This window comes from Lithobates pipiens, unplaced genomic scaffold (genome assembly GCF_037356315.1).
Source record: "Lithobates pipiens isolate NorthernLeopardFrog02 unplaced genomic scaffold, aLitPip1_a1.2 Scaffold_18, whole genome shotgun sequence".
Classification (NCBI taxonomy): domain Eukaryota; kingdom Metazoa; phylum Chordata; class Amphibia; order Anura; family Ranidae; genus Lithobates; species Lithobates pipiens.
In genome coordinates this window covers 393,548,622-393,562,075 of record NW_027507758.1, presented here as the reverse complement: position 1 = coordinate 393,562,075, position 13,454 = coordinate 393,548,622, and the positions used below count along the sequence as shown (strand labels likewise).

Here is a 13,454-nt window from a genome sequence, read left to right as displayed (position 1 = left end):
TTCATTTAATATAATCACATGTAGTTTATTCAAAACAGTACTGCATATTTTATTTTTAATTAAATAAATGCATACCTTTTCAGAGTCAACTTTTCCCTTTGTAAATTCCAGTTTCCAGAACTGGAGGGCCTGCTCCAGTGTTAAACCAATACCCTTGAGGAAAAGGCCATACTGCATGCGGCCTCCATGACGAAGGTGATGGTGCTCTCTCAAAGACTTGTGAAGTTGACGCATACAGAGAGGAAATGACTTTGCAGAAAGCTAAAGAGATAAAAATCAACATATCATTATTAAAAGAAAATACAAACATCTTTGACAGGGTCATTGCAGACCATTAACCTTCTCATAAGGGTTGTTATCAAATTAAAATGAGACATGAGTCTGAAAAGCTGTTAAAAAGTGTTACTAATCCCAGGATCCTGCATTCACAATATATGGTCTCCCACAGTACACAGAACATGGAAATGCGATTATATGAGTAAATATAAACTGCTAAATTCCTTTTCTCTGCAGCAGTTATAGCAGTCTTTTGACTTCTATCACTGTCCAGCCAAGCACTGGTGAAAGATTGCAGAAGGAGTTTTTGACTGACCTATGAGACTGCATGAATCCTGGCCCCCTGTCTGGACAGTGCCGATTGACCTGGTGATGATCACATGCAACCTCCCAAGGCAAAAAAAAACAAAAACCTCTGTGGCAATAGACACCAAACCGAGCATGTGCAGCCCAACTCCATGGGCTTTGTGTTATCGGGAAATTATTAGGAGACAGTGGAAGGAGGGAGGATCAGAGAAGACGGGATCAAACGGCCTATTTACACAATGCAGAGGATTAACCCCTTATATTTCACAATTTGTATAACAAGCATGCTTTACTGCATACACAAACGGATTTTACTGTGGTGGGTTTAGTAACACTAAGCAGAGTTTGTATATTTTCCATTTAAAAAGAAATAGTGCAGTGTCAATCATGTCAGCCTACATTATTTGTTTTGGAAACTACCTTATGATTTGTGCGAATGTCATTAGGTTGATTTAATATATGCCTCTGTGTAGCTTGTAGATTTAATTGTGCAGCGTCAGTTTCTTTGTAAAGCCTGTACTCTGTGATATAACATAAATGGATTACAAATTCCCATGGCAATGGTTAGTGTTAAAGCGTGTGTTCACACAACATGCAATGGTCTGCACTGAGCAGTCTTGCCCATTGCAAGCCCAACACAAGATAAGGCAATGTGCCTTGTTTACAATTGGCTCAGTTCACACCATTGCGATGCAGTGGGTATGTGATAAAAAGAAAAAAAAAAAGGGGGTGCAGTACTTTTTTTCAGTGCAGCATAGTGCAATGCAATGCAGCTGATATGAATGGACTTATAATAAACCTAATAAATACAGAAACAATCTTTGCATTTACAGAGATTCATGTAACAAAACTGCATACATCTTTACATTCCTATTTTTTCTTGAACCACACAACTACAAAAATGGCTCAGAATATACCAAACGTGTAGCTGGCTTTGGTGCATGGCTGGAAAAGTACAATTCAGGTGTGATGCGTACAAAGGAGCCAGGTGTTTGCACTGGTAGAAAACACAAAAAAAGTGTAGTAAATAAGGATGTTAGGTGTTATTTTGTAGGAACTGGATACCAGACAGCATGGCTTCATGTTTCAGCACTCTTCTAACCTTTCCAAACTTACATACTTACATCCTAAACTTGCAAAGGATTTTCAAGACAACGATCTACGACACTGCTTTTTTTTTTTTACACTCAAGATGTTCCAGGATACAATTTTCAGTGCTTCGTGACAGGTACGCATATGAACGCTGTATTCTATGCTTTATTAATAAAAACAAGCGACATATGACACAACTTAAAGTAAACCTAATAATACAAATACACAGTAATACCAATACATTTTCTTTTGGGAAACCATGAGAAAAAAGGTGATTAAAATAAGAAAAAAAAATCATAAATAAACATGCGTAAAGAAATCCTTTTTGGAAAGGCATTCCAAAACATGTTTGTTCACTCTACTGATGTCCATACTGCTGATAGCAGCATTTGCAATGATAAAGCACATGATCAATAATGAGCACATTTGACCACTAGAAGCTTTTCTCATTACATAGTTGCATAGTAGGTGAGGTTGAAAAAAGACATCAAGTCCAACCTATGTGTGTGATTATATGTCCGTATTACATTGTATATCCCTGTATGTTGTGGTCGTTCGGGTGCTTATCTAATAGTTGTTTCAAACTATCGATGCTCCCTGCTGAGACCACCACCTGTGGAAGGGAATTCCACATCCCTGCCGCTCTTACAGTAAAGAACCCTTTACATAGTTTAAGGTTAAACCTCTTTTCTTCTAATTTTAATGAGTGTCCACGTGTCTTGTTAAACTCCCTTCTGCGTAAAAGTTTCATCCCTATGTGGGGTCACCATTACGGTATTTATAAACTGAAATCATATCCCCTCTCAAGCGTCTCTTCTCCAGAGAGAATAAGTTCAGTGCTCACAATCTTTCCTCATAACTAATATCCTCCAGACCCTTTATTAGCTTAGTTGCCCTTCTTTGTACTCACTGCATTTCCAGTACATCCTTCCCAGTCCTGGAACTGGTGCCCAGAACTGGACAGCATACTCTAGGTGCGGCCGGACCAGAGTCTTGTAATGCGGGAGAATTAACGTTTTATCTCTGGAGTTAATCCCCTTTTTTAATGCATGGCAATATTCTGTCTGCTTTGTTAGCAGCAACTTGGCATTGCATGCCATTGCTGAGTCTATCATCTACTAGGACCGCCAGGTCCTTTTCCATCCTAGATTAGCCCAGAGGTTCTCCCCCAGTGAATAGATTGCATTCATATTTTTGCCAACCAAATGCATTATTTTAAATTTTTCTACATTAAACCTCATTTGCCATGTAGTTGCCCACCCCATTAATTTGCTTAGCTTAGTATTCTCCACAAATACAGAGATTGAACAGTTTACCCCATCCTCCAGGTCGTATATGAACAAAATAAATAGGATTGGCCCCAGCACAGAACCCTGGCAGACCCCACTACCCACCTCTGACCATTCCGAGTGCTCCCCATTTATCACCACCCTCTGAACTTGCCCTTGTAGCCAGTTTTCAATCCATGCACTCACTATGGTCCATGCCAACAGACCTTATTTTGAACAGTAAAAGTTTATGGGGAACGGTGTCAAATCCTTTTGCAAAATCCAGATACACCACATCTACGGGCCTTCCTTTATCTAAATGGCAACTCATTTCCTCATAGAAGGTTAATAGATTGGTTTGGCAACAACAATTCTTCATGAATCCATGCTGATCACTGCTAATGATACCTTTCTCGTTACTAAAATCTTGTATATAGTCCCTTATCATCCCCTCCAGGAGCTTGCATACTACTGATATACATTGGCTTTTCTCCAATCATCACCTGGTACCATTCCAGTCAGTAGATTGTCAGTAAAAATTAGGAACAATGGTCCGGAAATTACTTGACCGAGTTCCCTAAAGAAGAATACATTTAATACCTTCGCCATTTCCTCATCCTTTGTAACCAGATGTCCTTCCTTATTCTTTATGAGGCCAATATGGTCCGTCCAGCCTTTTTTACTGTTTACATACTTAAAGAATTTCTTGGGATTTTTTTTTGCTCTCCTCCGCTATGTGTCTTTCGTGTTCTATCTTAGCTGCCCTAAATGCACATTACATTTCTTGTTGCATTCTTTATAAAGTCTGAATGCTGATGATGATCCCTCAACCTTGTATTTCTTGAAGGACTTCTCGTTTGCTTTTATATACATTTTTACATTGGCGTTAAGCCATCCAGGACTTTTGTTTGCTCTTTTAAATGTATTACCCAATGGGATACATTGGCTAATGCCCTTTTTTAATATGCTCTTAAAGTAAACCCATCTCTCCACCGTGTTCTTTGTTCCTAAAATTGTATCCCAATTCATGCCTTCTAACAAGGTTCGTAATTTAGGGAAGCTGGCTCTTTTGAAATTCACTGTCTTTGTATTCCTGTTATGTTTCCCATTTGTGCGATTTATACTGAAGCCAATTGATCTGTGATCACCGTTTCCTAAATTGCCCCGTATTTCCACATCCGTGATCAGGTCTGTATTGTTGGTAATTAGTAGATCCATTAACACTTTATTTCTAGTCGGTGCATCTACCATTTGAACCATGAAATTGTTCTGCAAGACATTTAGGAGCTGGCGAGCCTGATGCCACGTACACACAAACGTTTTTTCCCTCAGAATAAACTGACAGTGTTTCTGAACGGAGTTCCACTGAAACGGACTTGCCTACATACTATTACACCAAAGTCTGATCGTTTAGAATGCGGTGATGTACAACACTTACAACGGCACTAAAAAAGGGAAGTTAAATAGCCAGTAGCTAATAGCTGCCCTTGCGTTGTTTTTTGGTCCGTCGGAACAGCATATGGTTTTCCCGATAGGAATTGATTCCGTTGGAAAGATTTAAAACATATTCTATTTCTAGGTCCATAAGAATTTAAAAAAAAAAGTCCACTGAAGCCTACACACGATCAGAATATCAGATGAAATGATTCCGTTGCACTTTTTCTGCCGGAAGGTCCAACCGTGTGTACACAGCATTAGACGAATGCTTGGTTTCCTCCGCTCAGTCTGTCTGGATAATTAAAATTCCCCATTAAGATAACACTTCACATCCTTGCTGCTAATCCAACTTGTGATAGCAGATCCATTTCCCCCTCCTCCCCCAGGTTAGGGGGCCTATAGCATACTGCCAGTACAATTTTCCCCTTAGCTTTATCCCTTTGGAGCTCTATCCATAAGGAAACCACCTCCTCCCTAGCTCCCTTAGTGATTTCACCTCGCATATTCATGTGTACAATATTCTTGATATATAGGCATACCCCTCCCCGTTTACCCTCTCTATCCTTGCGATAAAGGGTATAACCTTGAATGGTTGCCAGCCAATCTTGAGAGCTGTTGAACCAGGTCTCTGAAATTCCCACAAAATCCAAATCCTTCTCATACAACAGTATCTCTAGTTCACCAGTCTTGTCCACCAGGCTCCTGACATTGGTGACCATGCCGTGTAGTTTACGGTTATTGGGTGTTTCGAGACTGCAACTAGGACTTGTTACTATACTTACCTTGGGTTCATGTGCTTCAGTCAACCTACCGCTAATGCCCCCAATACTACCCTATGGAATATGTTCCGCACTGACTATCTCTACCTCTGACCCCCTCCATCGTCTAGTTTAAAAACCCCTCAAAATTTTTGCCCATCTTTACTCCCAGCTGATCAGCACCCTCCTCATTTAGGTGCAGGCTGTCCCGTCTATAGTACTGGTGATCGACTGAGAAGTAGACCCAGTCCTCCAGGAATCCAAACCCCTCCTTACTACACCAGCTCTTCAGCCACTCGTTTACTTCCAAAATCTCCCTCTGCCTTTCTGGTGTGGCTTGATATAACGGTAGCATTCCTGAGAGTACTACCTTGGAGGTCCTTTTCCTCAATTTAGCTCCAAGTCCCTAAAATAGTTCTTTAGGACACTCCATCTACCTCTGACTTTGTCATTGGTGCCAACGTGCACCATGACAGGTGGGTCTTCCCCAGACCCTCCCAGTAATCTGTCCACCAGATCCGTGATGTGCCGAACCCGAGTACCTGGTAGACAACATATAGTGCAATGCTTTGGGTCTTTGCTACAGATTGCCCTCTCTGTCCTTCTAAAAATGGAGTCCGCCACCACAAGAATTTGTCTTTCCTTTCCCTTCGCTTTCCCCGGCAGCAATGAGAGACCCTTAGCTCCAGCAGTACTGGTCCCTGACTGGTTTCACCAATGTCATGCAATGCAGCATACTTATTGGGATGCTTCAGCCCTGGATCGGCCTACCTGGCACTTTCCCCTCTACCCTTCCTGACTGTCACCCATCTACTCTTTCCTAGTGCCTGCACCTCTTTGTCGCCACCCGTTTCTGTGCTGGCCCCTGCTGTGTACATTTTTTGGCTCTCCTTTAGTAGAGAGGGAAATCACAGTTGCTTCCCCAGATTAAGAACCTGGGCTTCAATGTGCTTACATTTTGCACAGCAGTCCTGACACTAATACTCAACAAGACAATGCACAGGTACTCGCTGACCAATTGGCACCCGCTGACCTACGTGCACTCATTGCATAGAGAATTTCAACTTGTTGGGAACTTTGTTTGTGAGCAAGCACAAATTATTCCTGTTTCATCACTCTCATTATGGGTCCATTTTCGTCTGTGCCCAGAGGACCCTGATGAAGTCACGTGCCCTGTGACATAACTGGTAGGGAGGAGCCCGTGTGACCTAGACTGGAAATTATGCCATCTGAATGCACAGTGGTATTTCTATGTGTTTTAACTGCTTCCCACCTGGTACCATGTGATCGCTGTGACAAATCACATGACAATTGTAAACAACGAATGGCCTCAATTCATTCCATTCATTGTGCACTATTGTGCTGATCTCTGTGATTGGTCAGAGTGATCACATGGCACAGACAGGGCCAATCACAGCTAATCACAACAAAACACACATGAAAGAATAAAAAATGGAAAAAAATAAAATAAAATACTTTGCATACTGTCACCAGTTCGTGTCCCTGCTCACCGCCATTCGCCAGTTATATGACGACACTGTACTGCACTGGTGACAGTACGTACAAGAAATTAAGGAAACAACTTCAAAGAACACACCATGCCTCTTACTAAATACCTTGTACTGTTGTGGTATTTTGGGTTTTCAAGAAATGACAATCAGGATAATATATATATATATATATATATATATATATATATATATATATATATATATATATATATATATATATATCCATCTCTCTCTCTCATATATATATATAATATATATATATCTCTATCTCTATATATAATCTCTTTAATATAGTTGAGGAAAGCAGCACCTTGTCTGTATCCAGTGCAATGCCCTCTAGTCACCAAATATAGAAAAAGTCCAACAGATTGCTGCACTTAACTATTAAATATTAATCAATTATTCAAGAAATTACACGATCAGATGTTTGAAGATTTCTGTTTTGGGCTCACAAGCGTACGCCCTCAGATGTGTTTTTGAGTAGGTCTGAAATGATTAATCCATAATAAACCGATAATGAAAACCATTGTCAACAATTTTCATTGCCGATTAGTTGGTCAAACGGCACGCACCTTCCTCCCTGCCAGTCCTGCATTAGTCTCAGTGTTAGAATCCCGTTTACAAGCCGGCGGCGCTGCTGTATTCACATGAGAATACAGCGGCACTCAAGAGATCAGGCGTGCCCGCCTCTCTCCTCCTCGCTGACGTCAGGCCCTTCCCTGATATTCTCAGCCCCGCCCGCTGCTGCCTCAAGGGAATAGAGGTGAGAAGCAGCCGTGAACACCGAGCTGCACCTGCAATATAAGGTAGCGGCTATTACAATTACTTGGTGTACTTTAATGATGATGACAACCAGTGCCCTATAACAAGTATTTCTGGGGGGGAGGAATAGTGTCCTTGGGGGGTGGTGAACCATAGTTTGTGGACAACACAACTTTCCTACAGACTAAATAATATACCCTTATTTGGGTTAATTTCACCAAATAAATGTAGCAGAATACATTTTGGCCTAAATTTAGGACGAAAGATTAATTTGCTAAATTTTATAACAGAAACAAAGAAAAATGTTTTGGCAAAAAAATAAAAATTTTTTTTTAGCAAAAAATAAAAAACCCAGTGGTGATTAAATAGTACAATTTCGCATGACCGCGCAATTGTCATTCAAATTGTGACAGCATTGAAAGCTTACAATTGGCCTGGGCAGAAAGGAAGTGAAAGTGCCCTGTATTGAAGTGGTTAAACAAAAATAACAGAACATCACTGTTTACTACAACATCGCTGTTTATAGTGTAGACATGTCACTGGAGAAGTGATCGAGGGGGTGTACATCTCACCTAGGTTGCGACATAGTGTGAGATGGTAAATCCAGGATGGATCAGTTTCTCAGCAGCGATATGCTGTTGAGTGGTTAAGTAATTTTGCCGGGCCTGGGTTTATATGGAATGGCAGGTAGGTTTGGTAGAGGGACCTGTCATTCCACATCCCCCGATCCAGTTCTGGGTTTGGGATCAGGTGAGCTTTGATCCTAATTAGCCTGGGAAGGTAAAGGCTCTGCAAGGCCTGCAGGTGATTGCTCCCAGCCAGGGAATGAACAGCCTGTATGTTGAAGGAAGCTGCAAGCACAGACACTGCTGGAGCTAAAACCCACCCTGCGATATCCAGACGAAAAGACGCTGTCTTTATAAATGTCAGATAGGTGAGAAGAACCTGTTAGTAAGCGCCCAGCCGGGCTAGGTCTTTTGTTTATTTTGTTGTACTTAGAAAGCACGGTGTTGCTGTATGTTTTGTTTGCTGGACTGTTTGTACCACGAATAAACGCCAAGATCTGCTTCATATATTCCAAGTCTGCTGTGAACTGTGTCCAAACACACCCTACCCCGGGAAGATCCCTTACAATTGGTGGAGAATGCGGGCAACAGACGGTTGCTAGGGGCAACGGTGTGGACAGACTTGGCTACAGCTGCTTATGTCCTGGGTGAAAGCTGCATCTAAACTCCAAGAACAGTCCAGCAACATGGAGGAGATGCTGAAGCAGTTTATGCAAGTGAGTTTGCAACAACAGCAGGCTCAGACAGAGGCCAATAAACGACATGAACAGTCCATGGCTGAACAACAGCAGATGATGGCTGCACAACAGCAGGCGCAGACAGAGGCCAATAGACGACATGAACAGTCCATGGCTGCACAACAGCAGATGATGGCTGCACAACAACAACTTCTCGAGCACCTGATAGCAAATCGAGAGGCGCCTGTGGTTGCTAATCCACCCACAGTGGAGGGAGCCGCTGCAGAAAATTTTTTTGGGAGAAGGACTGTGCAGAAAGCGCTGCAAAAGATGACTGCTGAGGACGATGTTGAGGCCTTTCTAACAATATTTGAGCGCGTGGCTGAGCGAGAGAAGTTACCAGCCGCTGAATGGGCAGAGGTAATTGCGCCCTATTTAACAGGTGAACCTCAAAAGGCCTACTATGACCTCAGTGAGCAAGAGGTCAAGGACTATACTCGGCTAAAAGCAGAGATACTTGCCCGACTAGGAGTTACTACTGCGGTCCGTGCCCGGAGGGTACGCAACTGGAGCTACAGTCTGGACCAATCAGCGAGGTCCCAGATGTATGACCTAATCCATTTGGCAAGAAAGTGGTTGGAGCCAGACACTTCTACTCCTGCACAAATCCTAGAGAAGATCGTGATGGATCGCTACCTCCGAGCACTTCCTACTGACCTGCAACGCTGGGTGGGACAAGGTGATCCTAAGGATGCAAACGAACTTGTCAACCTTGTGGAGAGGTTCCAGGCGACTGAGGACTACCTCCGTGATGTTCCTGCAGCATCTTCACCTCCCCGGAGCGCCAGACCTGTGCCGTCAGCTGGTAAGAGACTTCCATCTATTGGGGGAGTGTGGAGGGCTGCTGATGGAGGGATAAGGGCTCAAGTGGTGTCTCAGGGACAAAAGACTGGTGATGGTCCCGGGTGGCTAAGGGGCTCTAAAAAGGACTCCTTGCCAAGGAGACCAGCCCCTATCCAGTGTTGGAGATGCCATGAGGCGGGACACGTGTCTGCCCATTGCCCTCTTACCTCTGAACCCATGGAATGTGACGCTAGCCGGCGCCAGTCGCTATTTGCGGAACCATCTTGTGCTGCAGTTCCTGGACTAGAGACTGAACCGCAAATCTGCAACATCACAATCAATGACTTTCCTGTTAAAGCGTTAATGGACTCAGGAAGCCTCGTAACCTTGGTGCATGCTAGCCTGGTGGCTGGGGACTTAGAGCCTAACAAGCATATGAGTGTTGTGTGCATACATGGTGATACAAAAGTGTACCCTATAGTGCGGGCTAAAGTCGGGACTAAACAAGGCACCGTACAATATGAAGTGGGTGTGGTTAAAAACCTCATGCATGATGTAATATTGGGCCGCGATTTTCCGTTATTCTGGGCTCTCTGGGAAAAAAGAGAAATCCCCAAAAGGAGTGAGGATACCTCTAAGGAGGTTGCCTTGTCCGCTGTGAATGATAAAAGTATGCAGGATGAAAATGATTGTTTTCCTTTGCAGGTCCTGGTTGGGGAGGAGGATCCTCCCACTGAGCAAAATATACTAGACTTAGAGGTGTCTAGGGATAATTTTGGGGCTGCACAATTACAGGACCCCACTCTCAAAAATGCGAGAGAGCAGGTTACTGTTATGAATGGGGTACCTCAGGAACCAGATGCTGAAAAAAGATTTCCACATTTTTCGGTGACTAATGATCTTTTCTATAGAGTCAATAAGATTAAGGATGAGATTGTGGAACAGCTTCTGGTACCTAAGCCGTACCGGCGTCAGGTGCTTGACATGGCTCATAACCATGTTCTTGGGGGACACTTGGGGACTGACAAAACGAGAGAGAGGGTTCTCCAGAGATTTTTTTGGCCGGCCATATATGATGACATTAAAAAATACTGTGAGTCGTGCCCCACATGTCAGGTTAATGCCCCAGTGTCTCATTTTCGCAGTCCTTTGGTTTCGCTCCCTATTATAGAGGTGCCTTTTGAGCGTATTGCCATGGATTTAGTGGGTCCCATTGTAAAGTCAGCTAGAGGACACCAGTATATTTTGGTAGTCCTGGATTATGCGACCCGCTATCCTGAGGCTGTACCCTTAAGAAACACTGCATCTAAAACAATTGCACGTGAGTTGTTTTATATGTTCTCTAGGACTGGGATCCCCAAAGAAATCCTAACTGACCAAGGTACGCCATTTATGTCGAAAGTAATGAAGGAGTTATGCAAACTATTTAAAATCTCACACATCCGTACCTCTGTATACCACCCCCAGACGGACGGATTGGTGGAGAGATTTAATAAAACTTTGAAACATATGTTGAAGAAAGTGGTGGAAAAAGATGGTCGTGACTGGGATCATTTATTACCCTACCTCATGTTTGCTATTAGGGAAGTGCCCCAAGCGTCCACCGGGTTCTCACCATTCGAGTTGGTCTATGGTCGTCACCCTAGGGGTCTACTGGACATCGCAAAAGAGACATGGGAGAATGAGTCCACCCCATACAAGAGTGTTATTGAACATGTAGCACAAATGCAGGACCGTATAGCCACTGTAATGCCCCTCGTAAGGGAACACCTCCAGAGGGCTCAAGAGGCCCAAAGTAGGATTTACAACCGGTCCGCAAGAATCAGGACATTCAACCCAGGCGATAGGGTCCTTATACTAGTCCCCACTGTTGAGAGTAAATTCTTGGCGAAGTGGCAAGGTCCCTATGAAATTGTTGAAAAGATCAGTGAGGTGAACTACAAGGTGCACCAACCAGGTAGAAGGAAGCCTTTCCAAGTTTATCACATAAACTTGATCAAGCCCTGGAAAGACAGGGAATCCTTGGTGGCGACAAATACTGTTAATAATTTGTCACAACCAATCCCTCCAGTCAAGGTAGGTGATACTCTATCAGTGTCACAGAAACAGGAGGCTCAGGAATTTCTACAGAAAAACAAAAACAAGTTCTCTGACCTCCCAGGGCGTACACACCTCATCCATCATCACATTGAAACTGAGCCTAGAAGCAGAGTAAACCTTAAGCCCTATAGGATACCGGAGGCACGTAGGGAAGCCGTATCTGCCGAGGTAAAACGTATGCTTGCTCTGGGGGTAATTGAGGTGTCCCAGAGTGAATGGTCCAGCCCAATTGTGCTAATCCCAAAGCCCAATGGAACTTGGAGGTTCTGTAACGATTTCAGAAAGTTGAATGAGATCTCCAAGTTCGATGCGTATCCTATGCCCAGGGTAGATGAGTTAATTGAGAAGTTGGGTAACGCCAGGTACATAACCACCCTCGATCTCACAAAGGGCTACTGGCAGATTCCACTGTCTGCTGAGGCTAAAGAGAAAACGGCATTCTCTACCCCTGATGGACTATTCCAGTATGTAGTGATGCCATTCGGGTTACATGGAGCGCCTGCAACCTTCCAGAGGTTGATGGACTTAATTCTGCGACCACATCGTGATTACTCAGCTGCCTACCTCGATGATGTGGTCATTTTTAGCCCTGATTGGGAAAGTCACCTCTGTAAGGTACAGGCCGTGTTGGATGCCATAAGTGATGCGGGGTTGACCATAAATGCCGAGAAGTGTGCTCTAGCCCTAGAAGAGGCCAAATATCTGGGCTACATTATTGGGAGAGGGTTGATTAAGCCACAGCTAAATAAGATTGAGGCAATACAGAATTGGCCTAGACCCCTGACAAGGAAACAGGTTAGAGCTTTCCTGGGTATTACGGGGTATTACCGTAGATTTGTGCCGAACTTTGCCTCAGTTGCTGCTCCACTAACTGACTTGACAAAGGGCGGAAAGACAGCAATGGTCACGTGGACCCCAGAGGCCGAGAAGGCTTTCCAAAGCCTTAAGTCTGCCTTGTGCCAACCACCTGTGTTAATCACCCCCGATTTCAGGCGAGAATTTCTGGTCCAGACAGATGCCTCTAACACAGGCTTAGGTGCAGTACTCTCACAAGTAGTGAATGGTGAGGAGCATCCAGTGACGTACTTGAGTAGGAAACTAACCCCGGCCGAGAAAAATTATGCCATTGTGGAGCGAGAATGTTTGGCAGTAAAGTGGGCTCTAGAAGCTTTAAAGTATTACTTGCTAGGCAGGAAATTCAAGTTGGTGACAGACCATGCCCCCCTAACATGGATGAAGTTAAACAAGGAGAGAAATGCAAGAGTGACTAGATGGTTTCTGTCCCTACAAAACTTTAATTTCACTGTGGAACACAGGCCAGGGAAATTACAGGCAAATGCTGATGCATTGTCGAGGGTAAGTTGTCTGTGGGGACAAAAGGCTCAGCCCTCCGGTCTGAAAAAGAGGGGGGGGATATGTAGACATGTCACTGGAGAAGTGATCGAGGGGGTGTACATCTCACCTAGGTTGCGACATAGTGTGAGATGGTAAATCCAGGATGGATCAGTTTCTCAGCAGCGATATGCTGTTGAGTGGTTAAGTAATTTTGCCGGGCCTGGGTTTATATGGAATGGCAGGTAGGTTTGGTAGAGGGACCTGTCATTCCACATCCCCCGATCCAGTTCTGGGTTTGGGATCAGGTGAGCTTTGATCCTAATTAGCCTGGGAAGGTAAAGGCTCTGCAAGGCCTGCAGGTGATTGCTCCCAGCCAGGGAATGAACAGCCTGTATGTTGAAGGAAGCTGCAAGCACAGACACTGCTGGAGCTAAAACCCACCCTGCGATATCCAGACGAAAAGACGCTGTCTTTATAAATGTCAGATAGGTGAGAAGAACCTGTTAGTAAGCGCCCAGCCGGG

General features: G+C 43.9%; 1 protein-coding gene across 1 annotated transcript in view; it reads right to left on the bottom strand.

Moving 5' to 3' along the window:
• Positions 1-13,454, bottom strand: part of PRIM2 (DNA primase subunit 2) — a 264,458-nt gene that overhangs the window by 106,234 nt on the left and 144,770 nt on the right. The window contains exon 10 of the mRNA XM_077489506.1: positions 76-261. Within this exon, the coding sequence (XP_077345632.1) occupies positions 76-261 (186 nt within the window). The remainder of the gene's footprint in view (positions 1-75; positions 262-13,454) is intronic.